Genomic DNA, 26646 nt, shown 5'->3' with positions numbered 1-26646 from the left:
ATGTTATTGTACTGTATTGTATTGGCATTTATATAGCACTTACAAAACCTATTGAAACATTAAATGTGTACATGAATGTTGTGTATTTCTGTGAACCTACAATACAAAGACCAAACCCATTGGCTTTGTCAGTGCTAATTAAGACGATTCTCACAGGACATGCACTATGCCTTAAGAACAATACCTAAATGTGAAAACTGAATATTTTGTGTTGCAACTTTAGCAGGTCCTGTTGAACTTGAGTTTAAGTTTTCCTTCTGTCTTTGATTCCCTACAGTCTCTGTTTACACTTGGATTTTTTCTCCGTACTGCAGGTACCACTGCCCTGTACCTGTTCCTGATTATGCATCCATCCATCATCAGCAACTCGCCCAGCCCCAGAACCTTTGAAGAAGTGCAGTTCTTCAATGGTAATAACTACCACCGTGGTATTGATTGGTAAGATGTGCTATGCAAACATTAGACCTAAGCTGGGATGCATATGCTGTTCAATAGTAGAGCCAAATTGAAGAGTCGTATGTGTATATATAGTTGCAGATGCTTACCCTGGGCTCCCATCTTGTCCCATTTCCCTTCTGGCTGTCACTCTGACATCCAAACTAAGATGTCTCCTCTCCTTCAATCTATACCTTTCCTCTCAGGCCATTGCTCTGATGCCCACAGTAACACTCGCACAGGAAGTGTGCTCTGAGCTATAATCCAAACAAGGAAGGTTAGTAAAACAGCCATAACTGGGGTTTAGTTGACCTCTCACATTGATGAACCCTGGTGCCACTGCACCCGCAGCACCAATAATACCTACATTTCTGCAAAGCTGGCTGCCTGCCCACCCCACCCCACTGGGCCATCACTCCAGGCCTTTTTCAAAGCAGCCCTGTTTCCTTTAAGGAAAATGACCTGCTTCAAAAAAAAGTTGCAAAATGCGATCACAGGTATAGTTGTCTGCTGCCCTCAGCAAACCACCCTCGCTGGGATGATTTAAAAAGGGGCGGTCCAATAACCACCTGCAACAAGGGGAACTAAACGAAGAACAGTGGTTCCTTGTGGAGCATTACATGTTATAAATTACAATCACTTTATGTTATACATTATTTTATTTGGTAACAGATAATAATACTATTAAAGTATTACAAGAAGCAATAAGAGATGACAGGAAGACATTCAGCTTTTATATATACAAAGCATTTAATGCACTTGCCCAAGCTCAAGTGATCACACATGTAAAATTTAGAAAAGGACAATTAAGAAGGCTGTATAATACAGAGTCCATGGTCTGATACAATAATTGGTTTGATTGTTTGAACAAGTAGATTCCTAGACATCAAACATAAAATGCCCATCTGTATTGCAGCATTTAGCTCTTGGCGTCAATGGCGTTGGAGGGTCATCAATCATCATCAGAACAAGCAATTTCGAACAGAAAGTCACAGGAAAGGGGTCTCTGTTGAGAGAGGGCAAGAGAGGCCATTGTCAGGGGTATTTCCAATGAATGGCGAGATCTATAGGTTTTATGGGCATGTCACAAAAGTGGTGTACTTACACTGCAAAGAGGAGATTCAATCTCTGAGATGCATATGTGAAAGTTTATTAATTGGTGCTAACACGGGACCATCACTGAAGTTGAGCAAGTTGGGACTTACTTGTTTAGAACCTGTCCTATAGATATGTTATAGTTAAAGCTACCACAGGGTAAAATTACATTTTTAGAGAAGTTCATTGAGGGATACCCTCTTAGAGGTTCCAATTACCTAATAGTAGTGCTGTAAGGAGTCAGGCCGTCCATCTGTTATTTAGTAGGAGGCATTATAATGTGACTTAAAAGATTACCTAAAACACAGAATAATAATAAGAGAGTATCAACAGTTTACTCATGATAAAAGGTAAGGGTGGATCTCTTCTTGATCCAAAAAGCGGTTCTAACTGGTGTATGAAGCACTGAAAGTCGAGAGGGTGGGCCCAAAGTAAGAAGCTAATGAGGGCATCTTCTCAGAGTTTGGAAGTTCTCCTAAAACCTAAAAAAGAAAAATTTTGAGAGGGTGTGTAGTTAAAAAAAACCAAGCAAAACGGACCTGAAATAGATCCATCCAACCTCTTTTTTGGCGTCTTTGAGAGTCTAAAATCAAAAAAGTTAAAACGCTGCTGCCATGTTCAATGTACAGCTGATGGTTGTAATCATCAGAGAATGCGCAAAGATGAGCCACATTTATTTCAAGATAGCCGTCTTCTTTTGTGTACTATAAATGGAAGCGTTCTAGATCATAGATGGTCGGGAAAATCCGTTAAAATTTATATATAAGAAATAAGTAAATGAAGTAAAATGAAGGGGGCGGGCCGGGTTCATGTATGCGGAGTCATGTGCAGTCCCTCTGAATACAATTTAGATGAATAATGTCATATCGTAGTGGTGCTAGAGTCATATAATGTATCAGTGGTACATAAAAATATATGGCCCCATATGTTTTTGTATCTCTGTAGCGTCATATTCATTAACTACATAAGTGTTACTTGGTCTTCCATAGATTATAGAAATTACTTTATTCACAGAATGGTATCTGGATTCAATGAATTCATACTGGGTTACTCACAAACAATTCTGGAGTACAACATACTTAATAGAGTGTTGAAAATACTTCAGAACCAGAATGCTACATGCATTAAGAGAGTCCATGTTCGATTACACACAAACAATTCCCGATTTAAAAGGAATCATGTAGTTGAATATCAATTTTTTTCCTAGTCTGGAATCTAAACGAATTTGCTTGAATTTGCACATTCTGACATGATCCTCAAGTGCTCATTATAATATGTCATATTTAAGTGTACTTTGGAGGAACAATTATTCCAGCTCATATCAACAGTGTCTATTAATCAAAATCCTAAAGATGAGTAAGGAGGCAGACATAGAGTTAGCAGAGAAGTCGATTTAAAAGGGCTATCCAGTGAATTATGTCATAAAACAGTTCAAAACTCAAACTGACTTCATTAAACAAAGCAACATTTTAGAACGCTTACTGTTGTTGATTGTTAACGATGCCGGGATGGGTGAAGAGATCCGTTTTTTCGCTACACTGAACGGCTCCATCAAAACATCCCTGGCAGGGCAGTGGCACCCATCCTCTTTCTTCCTTTATCTCCTGCACAGTAGCTGCCAAAGCAGCCACAAAATTCCCAAGTCATTCTCCAGCGCTAGAGTCTATTACCCCTGCAGCTCATTATAATCAGGGCCACTAGAATTATGCAGCAGGAGAGTGACAAATTATGTGGCAGGGTGAAGTAAATTATGCTGCATAATCCTGCACATTTTGTAGCAGTATTACTTCATTATTTCATTATTTTTAGGTCTCGCCTACGCAGAGCGCATACTCTGCATAGGAAAGAGACCTGTAGCCATCGAGTTCCTTTTTCAGGCTAAAACGTACTCGCGTTCCATTGCCTTCAATGGCAATGCGTGCACATGTGGCGATTCCCTTACGGGAGTGAGCGCCGCCATATGGTAGCAATTATCGCTCTTGCAAGGGAACCACGCAGCCCCCCTTCTCCCCCCTGCTGCCACGCAAGGCACACACGCTCCTCCCCCTGCTGCCGGCAGCCTGCTTCGCTTGTGCTTGTTGTTCTATTCTCCTTATTAACAAACCACGGATAAACCCTCTGCACAGAGCTGACTGCACAGATGGTTGGTCTTGGGTCCAGCTGGGGTGTACTGGGGCGGCATCAGACCATACCTAGTGCTATAAATGGGCAGGCGCTATCGGGTACCCATCTTTTAGAAATGCACCCCAATCATTAGGACTTTATATCAACTTCTTTGTATGTGTGTACGGTGTACCCTGTGTTTTTTGAAAATGCTTCTTTCGGTTCATTTCAAATGAGGGTTAAGGTGTTTCCCTTCGTTCTGACCCACTGTGTTCAAAGTGTGATCGTCCTGAGGTTGTTTGGCTTCACAGCAGAATCACCCAAATGCCAAACTCCAAACCCAGAACGCAGTGTCTAACAGTGGAGGGGCTTCGGTTAGTTCAGCATCTCGCTTGGGAACGCGATACGGCTGCTCCGAAGGATCTCCTGCTCATACGGTCCTGGATCTGTGCTGTGGGATAACTGCTGCGATCAACGCTGGGAAGTGCTGTGGGTACCTTCATCAGTGTGCCTGCAGCTGTGGCAGAGCTGCTGCAGCCAGAGGTGAACAGTGCTGTGGGTGCCTCGGGAGAGCTGCTGCAGCCAGCTGTGGGCAGTGGGTGTGCAAGAGAGCGGCTTCAGCCAGCAGTGGGTAGTGCTGTGGGGTGAGCGGGAGAGCTGCTGCAGCCACCGGTGGGTAGTGCTGTGGGGTGAGTGGGAGTGCTGCTACAGCCAGCGATGGACACTGCTGTGGTTAACACGGGAGAGCTGCTGCACCCAGCGGTGGACAGTGCTCTGGATGCCGCAGGAGAGCTGCTGCAGCCAGCTGTGTGCAGTGCTGTGGGTGCTGGGGAGAGCTACTGCAGCCAGCGGTGGACAGTGCTGTGAGTGAGCGGGAGAGCTGCTGCAACCAGCGGTGGGCAGTGCTGTTGGTAAGCGGGAGAGCTGCTGCAGCCAGCGGTGGGAACTGCTGTGGATGTCCCCATCACTGTGCTGTAGGAGAGCGGATGTAGCCAGTGCTCAGCTATGCTGTGGGTGTCCGTCTCACTGTGCTGTGGGAGAGCATCTGTAATCAAAACTATGCAGTGCAGTGGGCTCCTCACTGTCACTTTCTGTCTACGGTTTCTGATGTCCTACAGACATGCTGCGGTCGTGACTTCTAATGTCTGAGAGGACTCTGCAGTGCTCTTGGGCAGCTCAGCTAGCTGCCCCACCACAGCTGCGGGATAGCTCCGTCGGTTTATGCACCTACTGCAAAGTGATGCTTGCTAGTAAAACGTTCCCTGTAAGAGGCAACCAAGCATCTTGGACATACCAAATGAATGATGCTTCTTTACTCCTCATAATTACACAAACTATTGGAGTTCATGATTATTGTCTATTCTTTAGTACAGACAAGCACCTTCCCAGCTGTGGACACTCCTCTTTCTCCCAGCTCTCCCCTCTAACCAAGTGCTCAACCCTGCATCACATCTAACCACGCTCCCGCGCCTCTCCCAGCCATGCCCTCCGGTCAAGGGCTTGAGTTTCTCCTGACCACGTTCCCTAGTTCTGCTCGTGTATTTTCAGAACATCCCACCCCTCTGCACTCTCCTGTCCTATGCTCTTTCCTTCAGTCATGGTCATGTGCCTTCCTCCACAACCGGGTATTCTCCCTCCGGCTGCCGGCGCTCTCTCACCCACGAGTGTCTATTCACCTTTTAACCCACACTATAACCCTCACTGCATCACCCTTACTCCATCGCCGCAATGTGTAACGAGCATAACACATGTCACACCTATAAGTGCATTTTTAATATATGTGTGTTGATAAGTTCTGTACATCCATGTTATACCAAAGTATTTGGCCTTTATTTGTCTACAAAGCAACAGATTCACAGCATTGTAAACAATAATGCCTTTTAATTATGTTTTGAAAACTAACACATAAATAAAAGGCATTGCCATTTACAATGCCAATAGCTCAAACTCTCACAACTGCAAGACCTATTGCATTGCAAATGCGTGTTAAAGTTGGCAACACTGCCTGATTATTGGTTACACCTCATTGCTACCAGTGTAATACCCAACTATAGCAATAAGCAACAGAAAGTTGACTGTCCAAAGGGCCTTACCATGTGTGGCAAAATGTGCTGCTACATTTTTAGTAACTTTGAAAACATTTGAGCTAGAACTATTTTTTTTTGTTAAAATCTACAGATTATGCAGCAAAAGTTAAATTATGTGGTAAATGCAGCAAATCTATATTTATGGAAAATCGCTGCTCTATTGCATAATTCCAGTAGCCCTAATTATAATAAGAAACTGTTTGTGGTGGTGCAGAAAGCCACTGTTTCTACCCCACAACCCTCTGGCATTGCGTGTAACACACACAATTTATATAAGTGCCACTTCTAAAATACTAATTACCAACCAACTTCTTTTCTTTCACTTTAACTGATTTGGGTCCTTGGCGATCACCATTTTAGAAAATCCAGTTGTAGTTAAATGCTCAGAGATTACTCAATATGACCAATTTTTCTGTGTGGTTTGACAATTCCTAGGCATAAATGTGTGGCTAGATGTGCATAGCTTCTTGTTAGAAGGACACAGATAATAAAGGTGAATAAAGACAGTAGTATCTCAGGTAAAGTAAAATAAACATTGAAATAGCATCTGTTTTTATTTCTGGCATGTAGAACTTGAAAAATCTGACCAACAAATCAATAAAATGGTTACTCTTCTTCTTTAAGTTGAGCGTGAGAACATGTCTGGAGGCCAAGCCTGATTTAGAGTGTGTCTGAGTTGACACCCATCTAAAAATAGAGGCTGTCCCATCCTCCCTATTTAGATTGCATAGGCATTTAAACACTCTAAATCTGCGAGAAAGACAACTTCCTTTTTTGGTGAGTGTGCGAGAGAAAGGACACGCGTGAAACCCTTTTCCATGTCCAGATCCAGATGGAGGGCACTGCCACAAACCTAGCACACAGTGAGGCGAGAAGCCACAGTTTTCCACCTAGGCAATATGTCCTTCTTGAAAGTTTGATGGAGTCAGGAGGGTTTACCCCATCACACCCGCTGACATCATCCTTGTTCAAAGCCCTAGGGCAAGAGAGAAACCCTCTACAATCCAGGGTCAGTCTCGATTACAGTGACAGGAACATCAGACAATTGCAAAGCCTAACTCCAATGTGTTTGAGGGCTACCAGAGTGATATGTAAAAGTTTAAATGAATGTTCCTCTTAATGATTACAATGCACTCTGTCTAAAACGGATATATGAATGGCTTTGGTGTTGATCTCGATAAATATGTCAAGATTAATTATCTTATTATAAGCCAGAGAGATGGTCCATGCCGGGTTCCGCTACATTAACGTGACAAGAGAGACCAGAGTGTGGCCCTGTATGTGGAGTCTTTATTCACTGAAGTATTTAACATTTCTGTATCCAATTAATTAGTGAGTGACACTGGCATATCATATTTAGACTTTAGAGGAGGATGTGTACCCCTCCTGTTCTGGTCAATATAGCACACCACCCAATGTGTTGGATGCTGCCAGTGTGGAAGTTAAGAGCTATATATTAACTGCAACAAAAATATACGTGGTTTACAAGTATATGATTTAAAGGTTTGCAAAATAATGTCTCATTCCAGGTACATGGATTTCTTTCCCATTCCTTCAAATGTTACCACTGACTTCCTGTTTGAGAAGAGCGCCAACTATTTCCATTCAGAAGATGCTCCAAAGCGAGTAGCAGCTCTCATACCAAAGGCAAAGGTCATCACCATCCTCATTGACCCATCGGATCGCGCCTACTCCTGGTACCAAGTAAGACTTATACACACAGCCACAAGTCATAACCTCTCAGGTCAATGAATGACAATTAGCAGCATATTTACAAGAAAGGATGCATTGCTGCGACAAAGCAGCAATGTATCAACATTTCTTGCACCTGCATGAAAAATCCTTACGCCCCATGGATACGCCATGTTTACAGTATGGGGCTTCATGGTGCAAGGTCCCAAGAATGCATCAGAAAGTTTGACTTATTCATGGAAATGATGCCGCAAGCCATCCAACCGAAAAGTGGCGCATTGCTGTAGTTGGTCAAGAAACAGACTCAACTACAGCAATGCATCAAAAAACAGAGGCGATGCATCCATTTTGATTGACACAAGTAGCCTACTGTATGGGGAGCAATGTAATAGTGTGTCAAAACGTGAAAAACTCACCTTCCACACTATTACGTTGGTCCTGGATGTCAAACATACAAGTGGTCATAGTGCATTTATGTGTAACACTATTCCTACGCATGTGTAACATAAGTAATAATGGTGTGTAATGTGTGATTTACTGTGTTACCTACCTTATGTGTGCACTTACCTGTTGATGGCATGTGACCTGATTGCAGATTACACTGTTTCAAGTCGCTTCAGCTGGTCAAATTCCTCGGAAACAGTCAATGCGTCATTCCTCTGCCTGGGTTTTAGAGGCATCAGAATTTTGACTCATCTCAAGCTCAGCGGTCTGCCTCCCAAAGATGCATCATACTGGGAAAAAGCCATAAATACTACTGCATCAGTTTTATGGGGGATTTTAGGTGGGAACTCCTACCTTGCATATATCAAAACTAACGTGGCACTGCCGATTCTGATGAAGGAAAAAAACAGCGCAGGCTGACGAAAAGTGACGCATAAGCCTACATGCATCACTGTGTAAATATGAAGCAATGACAGCACCACCACTGTGTCACACAAAATGACGCCACCGCGGCGCAAGCTTCTTGTAAATATACCCCTTAATTTTTAAGGAATTCTGTAACTTATAAAAGACTTCATTGACATGTATACCAGTTGGCTTACCAAAAAGGGTTCAGAGATGTTTTCAAGTTGTATTTATAGGACATTTAAGTCCTGGCAAAACCTAACCAAAGTCTGAGGAATTGAGAAGAGTTCATCCTTGCCACACACACTCTGAAAGCATATTGAGGGTCAAAATGGCTCAATCTGTGCCATGTTTGAAGAAGTTTGTAGTAAGTATTGTGTTTGAATAGTTATAATTGTCAGATATTGTCTTGAATATTGTTTCAGGTGTACAACGTTTTGAAGACCATCATAACTATCACAATTATTGATCCTCTCATTTGGCATTGAGTACACACAGCCACCTTCTGTGGATTTCATAGTCGGACAACTATATACAGAGGCTGCCCCATTCCAAAATATTTAAACGATAATCTGTGAATTGTGTAAGGTGGTCATAAAAAGGATATTACAGTGCTCTCTTTAGGATCAACAGATCTACAGCTACCCTCTTTACAGAAGGATTTGTAGCTATATTTGGCAGCAGATTTATCAAGTTTAATGAACTTTAATGTAATTAATGTTATTTATAAAACTGCCAACTCTTTTGTAGGTTGCGTAGAGTCAATTAATCAATCTACTCGAATTAGATGAATATTCATCTGGCTCTAACAGCTCTCATACACTTTGCTGTGCCTGTTTTAAACGTGATTGGATGGGTTCATGGATTGGCCACAGCGAATTAACCATCATGGCCCTGCCCTTGCTATCATTACCCAAGTGGGAATTGTTTATGCCTGAAATGATCTAGAGGTGCCCTCGTGGTTTCATGCTTTTCTGAGGACCACTCCCTAGTCTCCAAGCCATTTCGTGTTCCCCTTTTAGTGGAGGTGACCGAGGAAGACCAGCAGAACTCTTTCTTCCAAAAAAACATATACAATCATAAAATAATTCACATACCTGGTGGCAATTCTGGATCCTAAAGAATTTCCTGATTACTAGAGAAAGAAGAAGAAAAGACGTGTTCTTCACGGTGCCCGTGTCCATCTTGGACTCAGCATTACTTACAGGGATGAAGCGGCTTGCTACCTAATACAGCACATAACCGGAGGGGAGCTCTGCCTGCTGCTGTGTCTGCCTCTCTGTTGTTTACGCCCTCAAGTTCTTGGGTGCTTATGTGAACTGAAAGCTCAGGATTCCCAAGGAGAATAGAGTTGGAATTGCCACAAACACTCTTAAAAACTTGAGAGTCTGTTACCATTTATCTTATCCTTCTGCATGCCTGTATACTTGACAAGTGAGAGACTTTGACTGAGATCCCTGCCTGATGTGCAGCACTCGTCGTCTGAAGAAATGCTGACTGTAATTTTCTCACCAGTCCATCCAAGATCATTGGCCCCACACACTGCAGCCCATGACAGTTAGTGAGAGTAAACCTGACTTCCACAAAATGAGAAGCAAGGAAGAAAAATCAGCAAAACCATACAAAGCTGTTGCATCCAGCATTTACCCCTGAAAGGTGCTTTGACCACGTGCGGATTTTCCTGCCTGGTTCCTCTTTTTTGCTGTGACAACCTAGCCTGCTATCTCACGAGCTTTGTGGAGCTTGTACTGGATGAAGTTTTTAGGCCCATCCTGCTAGTTTTTTGCTCCCCCCAAAAATGTTATGGCCCGATTACCCATATTGTGGAGGAATTTTCTCCGGGGCTGCACATGGATATTCCAGGCACAGAAACACTGGACCTGATTTTACCCGCCAGAAATTCTGGATGGAAAATTGCTTTCAGAATGCTCAACATCCAGTGCCATTCACAAAACCCTGCCAAACCCTCAGTCAGGGCACTTTTCCGGATCCCACACAGGAGCCCTCACAGACATTCGCAATGTGCTACCAGCAGTAGTAAATATCTGAAATAATTCCCAAGAAATCGGAAATTCCATGCAGAATTCCAGCAGGAAAAGAAGGGTCGCACAGTTCTGTGTTTAATTTGGAATCATAGGAACTCTTTGCCGAGATATCATACTGTGTTGGAAATTCCAAACGCCTGGAATCTGAACAGAACTTGTAATCTGGCCCTAACAGTAAAATTGTTCTACAGGATTAACCACGTGCACTCATGAGAGGGAAATCTTTTGGCCAAGGTCCCACTGGGGAAATCCATTAGACATACTTTGTTATTGCATTTTACTTATTTACCTTTTCCGGCTGGCGTCCTTTGAATTCCCTAGGAACTGATATTAACAGTTACTCACTTTCACTGGACTAAGTAAATCCATTTATTTCCATTTTCCCTTCATCATGTTTCTTTAAAAATGTTAACGTGTACTTAATCGACTATGTTATAATAGCTAATCGCATCCTAAATCCATACCTGCCAATTTACAAAATCTCTTCACTCTGTTGAGGGGGAGGGGGGGGGGGGGTGGGGGGACTTGGAGGGGCGGGGTCTGGTGCAGAGAACTATTCAAGAGGCACTCTGCCCCTCAACAAGACCCCTCCCAATAAAAAAAAAAAAATGGTCATCCAGGCTGTCGGTGACGTCATGGGGTGTTTTTACACCTTTTAGTGGGCGTCGGCTGCTTACAGCCTCTGAAAACGAGCTGAATTCCACTGTATACAGCGGTTTTCAGCTCGTTCTCACTGCCAGTGTATGATTTCAGCTCCTCATTGGGTGATCGTGTGAAGGGAGCCAAATCGTGTGACACACGGTGGCACCATGTGAGTTGGCAGATATGTACTTCATCAGTGAGGCACTCAGAAATCAAACGTTTCTTACTCCTCAGTCACTTGGAGATAGCCTATTTTAATATCTTGAAGAAAGACTACTGTGGGTAAAGAGTAGTTTTTTTTTTTTTTTTACAGTGAATGGAGTTCAGAAACGTGGCTGTTTTTAAAATAAAAACAGGCCTAATTCCTTGTAACCATGTTTGTTCCTCGTGTGATCGAAAAGAGAGCAAAAGGAATCTCCTCTAAATTACAACACCACAGCAATATATGAAGAAAACCGATTTCACAATATTTTTCTGTGTTTACATACATAAAGCCTGGTTTAGAGTTTGGCAGACGACTACTCCATGAACATGTGCTGGATATCCCATCACCTTATTACAAGTGACATCGGATCTATTGTTTTTGTAATAAGGTGGTTAGGATGTGTGTCATGTTTTCACCAATGGAACTACGGCATGGACAAAATCTGTCTGTTGCATTTTATTATATAAGTAACAAAATAGTGCAAAACCAGGCAATTCATTTTTTTCATAAAATGACATTCATGGACTGTGGTTCTTTCCTACACTCACTGTACTGCCCAATTCAATTCAATTCTTTGCTTGTGTTTGGTGGAAAAATTCTTCCCCATCACCTCTCATAACACTGTTAATGCCTGTGGGCCTTACCTCTTTCCTTCTTTTAAACTGTGATCACATTTTGTTATAAAGATTGTCAATTCATTAAAAAAAATACCGTTCGGCATCACAAATGATTTTTGAATCCTACATTTTCCTATAAAGATGGCCAATGTATAAAAAAAGAAACTGCTCGGCATCTCAAATGATCTTTGAATCCTAAATTATGGCTTGATAACTATTCATGCTAGGAAAAGGACTTCATGTTGACTCAAAATAGTGCTATTTTCATTAAAAGTTCAGAAAATACTGTCTTCTTTCTGACACACTAACTACTGGATTTCTTCTTATTCCATCCGCCATCTTTGATGTTAACAGATTTCCTGGCCCTCTTTAGTGCATGCAATTTAGAGATTCAGAAATACACAACTTAAGTGGGTGCTTTCTCACTTGTATCTCAATTTCCATGCAAGAAATAGCAACAGAACACCTCTTTTCTTGCAGCACCAGCGATCGCATGAGGACCCCGCTGCTCTCAAGTTCACTTTCTACGAAGTGATAACAGCCAGCCATCACGCTCCTTCAGAGTTAAAAAGTCTACAAAAGAGATGCCTGGTGCCCGGCTGGTATGCTGCTCACATAGAACGATGGCTAACATACTTCCCTTCTGGGCAGGTAATGAGAAACAAAATTAAGTTGTTTTTAAATAATCTGTCTAAAATCAGGGCTAATGCAAAGGCATATATTACAGCAGAGGAAACTTCAGCTAGACTGACCCTTCACTTCTGTACTTAGAATTGTAGCACAGATGGATTGGTATGTTGTTCCCATCGTGCAAGTGATCTATCAAGGTTATTCTTTATAGTTCAGAAGTATTTTGCTACTCTGAAGTACATCTACAAATCAATATATTCTTTATAAAAGCTACATAATTGCACATGCAAACAATATGATTTATGTATGGTCTACATATGTGTGGTGAAGGATTCCTTCACTGCAATATTACATTTTCCTTTTTTGAATATTGTTATGTGCTTACAACCAGGCATTTATGATTGCGAAGGGCAAAAAATGTTCTCTTGTGAATATGTCAACTGTGCAACACAGAAATAACTGCCCTTCAAACAAGATATGGTGTAGGAATAAATTCACAGCTCAACCAATGACAGGACTCCTGATGTCAGATACAGGAATTTGGCTTCTCTTTGTGATTACTTTCTTCCTATGCACATATAGCTTATGCAAGTTGTTGGAAAGTTGGTTGTTGGTAGTGGTAAGTATGCACCTACCACCTACCACTAATAATAGGGCCAATAAATTAGTCCCTTGCTCACCCCTTGGTAGCTGTCAGCGAGCAGTCAGGCCTAACTTAGGAGAGAGGAGAAAAAGCATTTTAAAACACATAACCCAAAAAAGTAAATTTATAAAACTATGTTATATTGTTATGAACAAATAGACACCAAAATGACAAAAAATCAATGTAGGGACCCGGATATATGAGTTTTTAAAGAATTAACACTTTCTAGTGCTTAAAAGCCTATAGCGCCACTGTGGGACATCTGGACATGCTTGACCGGGACAAAATGAAAGCTGAGGCTGACCACAATGGAGCCCTGGTCGGATACACTAATCACGAGCCTTGGTCAAAATTTTACCTTCACACTTTGAAACTTTTTGGGAGCTTTTTCTTCTGGCGTCGATCGGCCCTCCACAGCAGACCGAATTCAGTGAGGGTTTGCTGGCTTGACTTTTTACAATGCCCCGGTGAAATCCTGAAAGTCTGGAGCTCTGCAGCTTTGAGCTGGACGAACTTGAAATCCTGGCTGAGTTGCGGTGGAATGTAGTCGGGTTGACTCCCTACATCAGGTCGGTCACCTCCTGGAGCTTTTCCACAAAAGTTCTCGAAACTTCAGTAGGTGCTTCCGGAAGGTATCCTTGTAGGTTTTAAGTGTCCTAAACACCGATCCAAATGTATAGAATCTCCTAGATGGCCTGCAGGATGTATGGACTACAATTACCACAATGCTCATTGCAAAACCCTTTGAAGTCCACTGGACAAACTCCAGGATAGAGACTCTTGGTGGAGATAATGCAGGTGGGCTCTGTTAACCTGTAGCTTGCAAGGAGTCCACACCTTAATCCTTCTTGAAGCAAGGTACAGTCCGCGGGGCTGAAGTACCAGAATCTGCCACATGTGCAATCGGTCTGTGTGCAGGCCTTTGGGTTCAAATCCAGATTTGAGCAGGGCAGTCCTTCTTCTCCTTGTAGTTTCAGGCAGCAGATCTGAGAGACAATGCAGCTCTCAAATATTTATTCAGTCTTCTGGGGTGACAAGCAGAGGGCCTCTCTGTCCAATGAGAAGCTGGGTGCCACCGAAAAGCATGATAACTTCCTCCTAAGTGTGGCTTCATCTTGTCCCACAAAGCACTGCACTTCCAAAATCCTACATGGATGAATTCTCTTCTGAGGAGAAAGAGCTGGCTACTGCAGAACTTCCACCATCAGATAACCTCTGCTCCAAATTGGCCACTTATCTTCTGATCAAAACAGCCTGGCTAAGTCTGTTAGCGCTGACCAATCAGGGGAGACTGCTAGAAAGCTGGGTTTTGGCTCATAGACAAAAACGTCTTATAACTTGTGTTCTGTACTAGTTATGACAAATTCAACAGTGGCAAGTTGTTGAATTCATCAGTACCAATTGTTTAAGTTCTTGAAGGATTTGTTTGACTTCTTTCCTAGCAATGGTTATACTTACATGAACGATTGCAATGTTAGCCTATAGAGCTAAGTACCTACAATGGGGAAAAATTAAATGGGCAGTTTTTCCCTCACCAAGGTATATAAAACATCTTGTAGAAGGACCCTGTCTATGGTTGCATGGCCTCACCACTGGGACAACTAGGGGAGACCTTGGGGTGCCTAATATGTAAAAATATAAGGTCATTTATTACTTTTAAAGTGCCCACACCATCAAAGTCAAATGTGCATACAGTTTACTTTTAAATTCAGTCTGCAAAGCGAGGCTGCCTTTAAAATGACAGCAGGCACTCAGCAGTGCACACATGCAAGTGCAGAAAATCTTCTGGGCCTCTAAACTTCCATGTCCTATTATATACCAGGGACTTATAGGTAGTTTGAACCCCCTAGTCCTATTATATGGTAGCCTCTTATAGGGTCTGTCAATACACATTGTGAGAATTTACTTTTAGAGGCAGGCTGCAAGGCAGGACTGCCTTTAACAGGACAGCAAGCACACACCAGTGCACACATGCAAGTACAGAAACTATGCTGGTCCTCGAAATCTCCATGCCCTATTATTTACTAGGGATATATAGGTGGATTGCAACCCCTGGCCCTATTATCTACTAGGTACTTATTGGGTCTGTCATTGCCAATTGTATGTGTACCCTATTACATGTACCTTTTTAAGGTCTCGCCTGAGATAGCGCATGCTCTGTCTCTTCGAGACATTTAGTAAGTGGCTTTTAAAAGTGCCACCAAAGGCTTTTGCTGGCCTCCAGCTGGCGTTCACGAGCGCGTGCACGTGCACAGCTGCCATCTCTGTTTTTATTGCTGTAATCAGGCTCCTCTGCTTCCACTACCCCCTCCCTTTCCCCCCTCCCTCCTGGTCAGCTTCATTTGTGTCTTCTATGGCTGTGAACCATGCTCCTCTGCTGCCCTGCACTCCCCTCCCTTCTCCTCCTCCCTCTTCGTCAGTTTCATTTGTGCCTTCTATTCTGTGAATGCTCCTCTGCTCGCACTCCCCCTCCCTTCTCCCCCTCCCTCTTCGTCAGTTTCATTTGTGTCTTCTATCTCTGTGAATGCTCCTCTTCTTGCACCCCCCCATCTTCCCCTCCCCTTCGTCAGTTTTATTTGTGTCTTCTATCCCTGTAAATGCTCCTCTGCTTGCAGTCCCCCCTCCCTTCTCCCCCTCCCTCTTAGTCAGTTTCGTTTGTGTCTTTTATCACTGTGAATGCTCCTGCTTTAACCAGGCACACACATCATCAGTCGTCAGTGCAAGCTTTCAACAGGCACACACACCACCAGCCGTCAGTGCACGCTTCCACCAGGCACACACACCACCAGCTGTCAGTGCATGCTTCCACCAGGCACACACACCACCAGCCGTCAGTGCACGCTTCCACCAGGCACACACACCACCATCCGTCAGTGTCTGCTTCCACCAGGCACACACACCACCAGCCGTCAGTGCACGCTTCAACCAGGCGCACAGATCACCAGCTGTCAGTGCACACTTCCACCAGGCACACACACCACTAGCAGTCAGTGCATGCTTCCTCCAGGCACACACACCACCAGCCATCAATGCACGCTTCCACCAGGCACACACACCTCCATCCGGCAGGGCCCGTTTCCACCAGGCACACACACCACCAGCCGTCAGTGCACGCTTCCACCAGGCACACACACCACCAGCCGTCAGTGCACACTTCCACCAGACACACACAACACCAGCCATCAGTGCCCGCTTCCAACAGGCACACACACCACCAGCCATCAGTGCACGCTTCCACCAGGCACACAGATTACCAGCCGTCAGTGCACACTTCCACCAGGCACACACCACCAGCCGTCAGTGCATGCTTCCACCAGGCACACGCACCACCAGACGTTAGTGTCCGCTTCCAACAGGCACACATCACCAGCCGTCAGTGCACGCTTCCACCAGACGCACACACCACCAGCCGTCAGTGCATGCTTCCACCAGGCACACACACCACCAGCCATCAGTGTCCGCTTCCACCAGGCACACATCACCAGCCGTCAGTGCACGCTTCCACCAGACGCACACACCACCAGCCGTCAGTGCACGCTTCCACCAGGCACACACCACCAGCCGTCAGTGCACGCTTTCACCAGGCACACACAGCACCAGCCGTCAGTGCACGCTTCCATCAGGCACACACACCACCAGCTGTCAGTGCACACTTCCACCAGGCACACAGATCACCAGCCGTCAGTGCACACTTCCACCAGACACACACAACACCAGCTGTCAGTGCATGCTTCCACCAGGCACACACACCACCAGCCGTCAGTGCACGCTTCCACCAGGCACACACAACACCATCCGTCAGTGTCTGCTTCCACCAGGCACACACACCACCAGCCGTTAGTGCACGCTTCCACCAGCGTGCACAGATCACCAGCCATCAGTGCACACTTCCACCAGGCACACACACCACCAGTCGTCAGTGCATGCTTCCACCAGGCACACACACCACCAGCCATCAATGCACGCTTCCACCAGGCACACACACCTCCAGCTGTCAGGGCCCGTTTTCACCAGGCACACACACCACCAGCCGTCAATGCACGCTTCCACCAGGCACACACACCACCAGCCATCAGTGCACACTTCCACCAGGCACACACAACACCAGCTGTCAGTGCTCACTTCCACCAGGCACACACACCACCAGCCGTAAGTGCACGCTTCCACCAGGCACACAGATCACCAACCGTCAGAGCACACTTCCACCGGGCACACACCACCAGCCATCAGTGCACGCTTCCACCAGGCACACACCCCACCAGCTGTCAGTGCCCACTTCCACCAGGCACACATCATCAGCCATCAGTGCATGCTTCCACCAGGCACACTCACCACCAGCTGTCAGTGCACGCTTCCACCAGGCACACACACCACCAGCCGTCGGTGCACGCTTACACCAGGCACACACCACCAGCCGTCAGTGCACGCTTTCACTAGGCACACACACCACCAGCCGTCAGTGCACGCTTCAACCAGGTGCACACCACCAGCCGTCAGTGCACGCTTTCGCCAGGCACACACACTACCAGCCGTCGGTGCATGCTTTCACCAGGCACACACACCACCAGCCATCAGTGCACGCTTCCACAAGGCACACACACTACCAGCTGTCAGTGCACGCTTCCACCAGGAACACACACCACCAGCTGTAAGTGCACGCTTCCACCAGGCACACACATCACCAGCCGTCAGTGCACGCTTTCACCAGGCACACATACCACCAGCTGTTAGTGCACACTTTCACCAGGCAGACACACCACCAGCCGTCAGTGCAGCAGGCATGCTCTTCTCAGAGTTTCTTGGTAAATATGTGTTTGATGCTTGGGAGGGAGTGGGTCGAGTTTCCTTAAAACCATGCTGAGTATGCAGGTGCAGTGCATGAACTCCTGTGTGAGTAAGTCATGCTGCCTGGAGCTCACTCACTCCACACTTGCAAATTGCGCCTGCACCAGGCTTTTTCTCATTTGCAAAGTTCGCTGCATGCTCACAGCTAGGCAGCTCCTACACCCCCGGGAATGACTGCTTCCTACAACCAGATGGAAACAACATGCAGAGCAATGAAAACAAGTTCATTTGATGCAAAGGACTGTTAACAAAAACCATGTCCAGCTATTGTAGATCTGGCAACTTAAACAAAACAGCAAAAGAGAAAAAACAAGCATTGGCATAGCCAATAGGCCTTGCTTTTTGGACCCTATAAGTATTTAGTTATGCAGCAGAATATCCTTGGCGCAACAACACCAACTGTTGCATGGCTAAACACTTATAAGGTCCCAAATGCGAGACCTAGTGGCTATGCCAATGCTTGTTATCATAACATAGCACTGGCCAATAGCCCGGTTAGCAGAGCCCAGGGTACAGTAAGAGTCAGTTACCACCAGTATTATTCAGCAAAACATGGAGGTGAACAGGCCAAAAGGATGACTTTCTAACACAAGTGTTCACAGTTTTGTGACAAAATCAGGAGGTAAAATACTACTTTTGGTTTCTGAAGGGAAAAATTAAAAGATTAGTGATGAAAGTGTTGAGGCCCTTAAGCGGCTCAAGCTAGATATTATGTACTGTGTTATTTTCGAACTTCAGTGTGTGTAAGTACTTCAAATAGTGTGTCGAAGTATCAATTAATTAGACATGAATTTGCAAAAAATACAGGCTTTCAAAAAAATATTTAATGTATATGGTTTTTATTCAATCAGGGAAATAATTATTTTGCATTTTGCCATAGTGCATACTCTTGTCTTTACAAGAATAGGATGAAAGAGTAAATAGCTATCCTTCACATGAAATAGGTGAATGCATTTGACAGATTTTAAGTGTACACCTTCACCTAATAAGCTGCCTAAATAGTCCTGTCTAAAGTTTAATTTCCTGCTATAAGAAATTGTCCGGGGATACTAAGGGAGAGAGAGGTCAAACACTTTTATACATATAATATATAACGCTACTGCATTGGTATCCTCACAGAGATAAACAAAAGGTCACCTTGTGGCACCTATTAGTTGTGTGGAAATAGTGGAAGGCTTCCTGTTAGGTATGTGGTGGGGAGAGTTGTAAGAATATAGCAACTGTAATAACAAGGAGTTAAACAATAAAAAATGTAACACCCACAACAGGATCATACACAGATATGCAATAAGTATTTCCTGACGGTCAATTGTGCCAACCATGTGTTTTATTTGGTACAAGTCTTTAGACACAACTAGGTGTATTGCCTTTGGGTTATCCATAGCATAAAACACATGTTATAAAAGCCCTTTGACTCAATTCACAGACGTGTTGCACTTACTTACGTGTGTACTCATCAATTCCAAATATAAACCAGGAATAAGCCAGGAGTACTTTTGCTTACTAGTGAAATTATTACGTCAGGAGTGCCACAGGAGTAGGTCACACTTTCACAACAGTCTTTGTGAATCAGGTCAATTGAGAGCAAGCAGAAAAATGTGTATAAAGAAGGAATAAGCCAGCAGGAATTTGAAAACAGGGAAGGAAGGGAATAAAGAATAGACTCCAAGAATGTTTTAAATGAAACACTTTTGTTTATTTAGCAAAATGCAAGTAACTAAAGATGCTTCTAATAATCTGTAGTGTGGAAATTCCAGAATGCGGCACTGAAGAAAGATTGTTATGTTATGTTAAATTTTATTTATTCAGCGCACGTACGCCCTTGGGCTTCATGGCGCTATCGAAGTTTTTTTGGGAACACAGCATAACACTCAAAGGTACATTTCGCACTTATTTAAGGATAGCCTGCCTAAAAAGCCATGTTTTAAAGGCCTGTCTGAAGGTAAGAAGACCGTCACACTGTCTTAAAGGCATTGGCAAGGAGTTCCATAAGGAGGCGGCAAGGTAGTGGAAACAACTACCACCCTGACGTTCTTTCTTAAATAAGGGGACCATTAGCTGATCTTGGTGGGCCGAGCGAAGGTTACGTGAAGGGATATATTTGCATACCAAATTCCTTATGAATTTGGGACCCTTGCCCTGCAAGGCTTTAAAAATAATGCAGCCGGCTTTGAATGCAACTATCTGGGCTACCGGCAGCCAGTGAAGATTTTCTAATCCTGGCCTAATGGATTGCCATTTAGGTTGCTTACAAATGAGCCTGGCTGCCTGGTTCTGGACATACTGTAATCTCTTTAGCTGACCTGCTGGAAGACCTAGGTACCAACTATTTGAAAAGTCAAGCCGAGATAAAACTAAGGCAATAGGTACTTGAATCAAAGCGGAATGAGTTAAGAGGTGGGCAATTTTCTTTATCTTTCTCAATTGAAAGAAACTGAATGAAACTACCGTCCCTATCTGATCTTTAAGCGATAGATCCTCACTGAGAGTCACCCCTAAACTCTTAACTGTGTGGGATTTGGTAGGTGGAATTCCCATGTCAGATGGCCAGAAATGGGGTCCCCAACTAATTTCACTTTTCCTGGGCAAGACAAGTTCTGTCTTGCCAGGGTTAAGTTTGAGGTGGTTCAGATTCATCCATCTCTGGATATGGGTCATAGTTTCCTGAAATTCTGTCACAGCGTCAGGGGAGTTCAATAAAAAAACAAGTTGCAAGTCATCTGCATAGTTAAAAATCGTAACTTTGTGATTTTTCAGAGAGTGCAGTAAAGGGCATAACTACAAATTAAATAGTAACAGGGAGAAAAATGATCCCTGAAGGACTCCACAGGTAGAAACGGTTTTTGGGGCTGTAAATGTCCCCAATCTAACAGATTGAGTATGTTCGGAGATGAAAGACTTCAGCCAGCTCAAAGCAGGGCCCCTGAGGCCGGCCTGCTCGACACGGTTGACAAGAATATAATAGTCAACCGTGTCGAACGCAGCCGACAAATCAAGGAGCACCAATGCCTGATGAACGTCTCTATCTGCGTTAGATTTTAGGGTATTCTGGACCGCAAGTATCAAGATTATGAAATAGTCTTCTAATTAATAAACCTGGTCTGGCAACCAGAGGACCAAAGGCCACAAATATTCTCAACTTGGATATCAGGCATAAACAAGGAGACAAGCTGCAACCTAGTGAAATATCAAAGGTCAGAGGTTTAGGTGTCAAGCTGGTCCAACCAATATACATAAACTTTAATTTATCAGCAAATAAATAGGTGTTCTAACCCTGCACCCTAGCCCCAGTCTTGTCTTACAGGATGTGTCTAAAGCTCCAGTGTTAAAAAAACATAAACAGCTGCTGAGAGGTCCTGTGCACAAAAGTTGCTCCCTTAAAATATTGATCACTTCTTATCCATAATAAATATACACCCTCTTGAAATTCATTCTGTATGGGAAACACGTTGTTTTGAGCAATGAAGAGTGACAATCAAATTGTGATGCAATTTTCCATGGTCTTACCCAAAAATAAAGTCATGGTATGTGGAAACCTTATCTAACTACTTATCTTACTGACTACCTTGCACTTCCCCCCTTGGGCACCGCCTATGCGAGTTATTATGAGTGGTTCTCATGCAAAGTTATATATGTAAATAATTACCTTTTCCAATGTGATTAAATAACATTGGTTGCAATTCATTTTTTCTTTCGTCTCTTTGAAGTTTTGCTATAAATTATTATGATTTAAGTTTTCTTTCCTATGTTAATTCAAATCTCTAGTACACTGGGATCCTTCTTTTGCATACTAATTAGTACCCAGATCCCAGTGATTCCGGGTTACCCTTTTCTTGCAACTTTTCAATAAGAGGTTTGTTTCCCCGTGATAAGTACATTTTGAAAGATCCCTTTTGGCAGAAAATATTTGATCAGGTAAGTCTAAAAGGCATAAAGTGCTGAAATTGGGGTTAATCAAAGAGGCAGTGAAGGGAAGCTGGGAAGTGGATGGGCTTTAGGGCTGAGTTGATCTAATGCAATTAATAGAAGACCAGCTCTTTTCAGTTTTAGGATGAGGATTTAAGAAATAATAAAAATGAGAATCATTTTCATATTGTATTGCTTGCACTTTGTTACAGGCATAGTCTCAGTGCTTAATTTGAGCTGGTGGTTTTTGGTGCTTGGCTCCAGCACTTAATTGTCAACACCAGCGCTTGTGACAGTTTGCCACAGGGTTGCACTGTCTGGCCAATTTAGAGGTGACCACAGCAACAGGTAATTATTAATTTAATATATAAATTAAAAATTACTATTACCTACCACTCAAGCCATTCTTATAGCTTTGGGAGCGTGAAATAGTCTGCAATATCACACTTGTAGGAGTGTGAGGGTTAGTAGTTGTGTTGTTACTATCATTGGTAGCATGGCATGAGCAGCAATATGTGGAGCAAGCTGCAGTGGCCTCCTGAAGAGAGCCCTGGAACTTCTTTTTTAATACAGGATATTGTAGACTATGCAGTGCTTAATTTATATAAATAAATACAAATACTTTCGGGAGACTGGTCCAGCTTTGAGCGACCCTAAATAATTTAGGTGTCTAACTTTTAATAGCAGACCCAGCATATAATTATATTTAGAGACACCTGTGATATTGTGAGACTATAATATATTTTTGGTTTTTAATTATGTATTGTTTAATAAGCAAGCCTCCGTAGGATAATGTATCCATGAATAGTCAAGCATCCTCATATATTGGGAAGATATTGGATATGCTCTGGATAGCGAAGACATGTTTTTTGTTTACATTAGAGAATGTGAGGACACGCTGAGAGGGAAATAGTGAATATGCAAGCATTATACACTAACCACTTGTTAAGCGGCTTCATTTAAGGTTTTTGAAACCCTGTGCTTAGACATTTCAAGATATATATGCTTCCAGACAGTCTCTTGACGACTATACATTCACAAACTGAGGAATGCGGTGCTTTTCCTACTGGAGTCGTGTACTACAGCAATCATTCACAATGCTACCCAGAAGATGTAGCAACAGGACTATTAACTACCATATCTTACATATTATGCCTATAATGTTACACCATTCGCAGCGTCAGAACCCTTCTCCCATTTGAGCCAGCATTATTTTTTCTCTCTTAGCAAAATTACGGAGCACTATAGCTGTTTGTGTATAGCTTGTGTACTACGGAAAAGTAACAGAGAACGTTAGATTGGGCAGTATCTTTTTTATGTTCATGCAAAATGCAATGCTGCAAGCTACTTCCTTCCCTGTGCTGCATGAAAGTAGTCTGTAAATCGCACTTAGGTTTTGCATTGCCCTCGCGCCCCCTTGTGTGGCACTAGGGTGACGCAAAACCTTGATAAATTTGGTCCTTTATATCTGTAGGAAGTGAAGCTTTCTAAAGGCGGCAAGTCAAAATACATCAAGCCATGCCAGAATAAAAAGCATTTAGCACTAGTCCAATCCTGGTGTCCTAGCATGCATCCCCATTGGAAATGGTTTGCATATTCAGAGTTATCCATACTTTTCTTATAGGACTGGTGACTATTCCTGTAAAAGCATTAATTGGCAGTGATGGGAGAATATCTCCAGAAACATTCAGATATACATGCTGCCACCCTGGCAATGTGGCAAGAACCACAGAAGCAGAGGTTGATCTTTACAGATTTCCATGGAACAGGTTGACCTGTAGTGAATAAAGAAGCATTAGTACACTATGAAAGGATTCCATCAGGTTTGGGAAACGTAAACTTATCAATGAGAAAACGAGGAACACAATTATTTTCTCCTGACTGAAGGGGAATAAAATTGAATTAAAGGATAGTTTGACACTTTTTTGCGAAAAACAATTGGTCAGAGGAAGGAAATTGATTAACAGAGAAAATCATATCAACCACTTGAACATTCATGTTGGATGGGGCAGGGCAGGATTGAGACTAGAAATGCAAATTAAAAGAATCGATATTTATATCAGATAGCATGGCCCAATCAATCCATAGAGATATGAAACCAAGCGATTGTTATTTGTTCTTTAATCAATTCGTGGTTCAGTGAAATGCAGATTGCTACCCTGAGGACAGTATTGTAGGGAGAAAATCAGTGCTTGCCAGGAACAGGGAAACAGATCTAAGGATGTAAACTGAGAAGACCTACAACGTTTATATGCTAGGTAAATATAAACCTATTGTAAATGTTTCCACTCACTTTATGTGGTCAATCAACGTGAATAATAAACTAGCCGTTGGAGAGAAGGAGATTAAAGGGACAAATTGTGATCCTGCACAAAACTAAGTCTCAGTAAGGAAACAAAAATAAAGCTTTTGCACCTCAAAGAGATAATGCATGTTACTCATTTTCTGATTTGCGGAATTTCAATATAAAAGGAGGCAACAAAAATCTATTTGCTTTTCACTGAGTAGGTAAGGGTGGAAGGAACAAAAACCAAACAGAGATCAGTAAGAGACAATGTAACCAAGAAAGTGTTGTGCAATCAGAAGAAGGCTGCTATTGCTCTTTTGAGAGAACAAAAGCAAACTCCTGTGCAAATGCACTTAGACAGAGAGGTCTTGGGTATTTGTGTTTTAATAAAGTCATCATCAGATTTAGATGGTTTTATTGGACTTGGACATCTTCGGCAGTAGTTGTCTCACATTTATAGTAAGTGTGCTTCGACGGGCTGTGTTTTTACTTGTGACATTTATTATAGAATAAGTGAATTAATCTTACCAACTTGAAATTTATTTTACCAACTTTGCAGTACATTGGCTTTTGCTCATTGTGCCACCAGAGACCGGTGACAACTATTTGCAAATCAGGCTTGGGCACGCCTCAAAAGGTGCACACAGTTTAGATTATGTGTAAGACAAAAGCTTGAAAACCTAATAGTTGGTAATAGAATGAAGGATTATTAATAATCACTGGTATGAAAACCACTCTGCCTCCATTGAGAAGTTCCGTTTTGTTGTCCACGTTGTTTTTCTCATATTGGTGAAAAGTGTCAACATCCCTACCACAATGTATCCATGCTGTTTTTATTACAATGAATACTTGCATTTGTTTATTGCAAATTTACCGGCCACAAACAAACTGTCTTCTACAGACATCATTCAGTCTCCCATACACATAGACTGTGTGTCTTTTTTGATCCACAGTTGCTTATTGTTGACGGGCAGCTGCTGAGAACAGACCCTGCTACAGTCATGGATGAGGTGCAAAGGTTTCTGGGAGTTTTGCCGCACTATAACTACTCTGAAGCACTTACGTAAGTTGGCTGTACTGTTATGAAACATTTCAGTAGCTTCATAAAATGATCATCTTCTAATTACTGTGACCGTCTTCCAAATATTGTGACCTCTCTGTGTGGTGTCTCCTCTGGGCTCTTATGTGTCTAAAGTGTATTTGTCACTTTCCAGTGGCATTTGGCAGCTTTGAAGGCAACTGAGGTCAGTAGAAATGGAAATTCATTATCAGCTAACGGCAGCGCTGTGACCCTTTTAAAATAAGCTGGTGGTCTCAGAGCATGTTTTCTGTTGTCATATGTTATCATCATTGCAACTCTTACTGGCATGTATGGACAAACTTGTTGGCAATCACAAGAGCAATGTAGAAGATTGCGTGCACCACTTACCTCTTCCCCTTAACTGCCCCTTCAAACACCTAAGCAGAAGCCTTTCCAGGCTGTTGTGGCTGTTGATTTAAGTGGTCAAATGGGGTGTTTTCTCTTCTTTCTACCAAGCTTTAAAACACCAAACAAAATATTGTGTGAGGGCCATATTACAGTATCCAGGATGTGATGGCAGGCTGTACTGTCCTGTTGGGACAGCATTAAACTACACTATACTCTTTGGAGTTGTTTCAGTTTATAAATTTACTAGGTCATTTACTGCTAGGCAGAGACGGATGTTGACGTCGCCCGTTAAGTATTCCAAGTGATCGCTACAGCGGCACCAACCCTAAACCATTTCACCGGCTGGTGAAGAAGAATCCTAATAATAAGATAAGATTTGCCCACTTCAAGATTACCTTACGAGGGTGTTGGCTGACATCCCTGTGAATAGGACCCACTAAAGCCACTGTTCAAGCTTCCCTTGTGTTTTCAGGCTCTCCAAACCCCCACCCAGTCCTGATGAAGACTCGTCACAGATGCATATTAGTCTGCACGACTATATAGAGTCGAAACGTTGACGTTGTTTATGTCAATCCGTCCAAGCAAAGTCGCAACGCAAATAAGAAAATACTTCATTTTGTTGTGGCTATTGTTCTCAAAAGTGGACACTTGAGAACAGATGTTTTGTTCGCAGCCACCGACGACATCAGAACCCTGCTTGACAACGGGGAAACAGCGGCCCTCATCCTCCTGGACCTCTCTGCAGTGTTCGACACTGTCTGCCACCGCACCCTAGTTCAACGCCTCAGCAACATCGGTATCCAAGAGAAGGCACTGGAGTGGATCATCTCGTTCCTCAATGGAAGAACACAGAGAGTCCGCCTACCCCCGTTTCGATCCGAGGCCACCGAAGTCATCTGCGGCGTACCGCAAGGATCATTACTCAGCCCCACCCTCTTCAACGTCTACATGAGACCTCTTGCAGCCATCGCACGCCAGCACAACCTCAACATCATCTCCTACGCCGACGACACCCAACTGATCCTCTTCCTCACCAGAGACCCCGCCACCGCCAGAACGAGCATACACGAAGGGATGAAAGACATCGCCGAGTGGATAAAGAACAGACGCCTGAAACTGAACTCAGACAAGACCGA

The 26646-nt window shown here is 43.3% G+C and overlaps 1 protein-coding gene across 1 annotated transcript in view; it reads left to right on the top strand.

The window, feature by feature from the left end:
• LOC147728368 (bifunctional heparan sulfate N-deacetylase/N-sulfotransferase 3) overlaps window positions 1-26646 on the top strand; it is a 554824-nt gene that overhangs the window by 457765 nt on the left and 70413 nt on the right. Inside the window, exons 9-12 of the mRNA XM_086963275.1 lie at window positions 315-438; window positions 7250-7424; window positions 12251-12421; window positions 25035-25144. Of these exons, the coding sequence (XP_086819401.1) occupies window positions 315-438; window positions 7250-7424; window positions 12251-12421; window positions 25035-25144 (580 nt within the window). The remainder of the gene's footprint in view (window positions 1-314; window positions 439-7249; window positions 7425-12250; window positions 12422-25034; window positions 25145-26646) is intronic.

This window comes from Lissotriton vulgaris, chromosome 3_1 (genome assembly GCF_964263255.1).
Source record: "Lissotriton vulgaris chromosome 3_1, aLisVul1.2, whole genome shotgun sequence".
Classification (NCBI taxonomy): domain Eukaryota; kingdom Metazoa; phylum Chordata; class Amphibia; order Caudata; family Salamandridae; genus Lissotriton; species Lissotriton vulgaris.
This window is presented reverse-complemented; position numbering and strand designations above follow the sequence as displayed.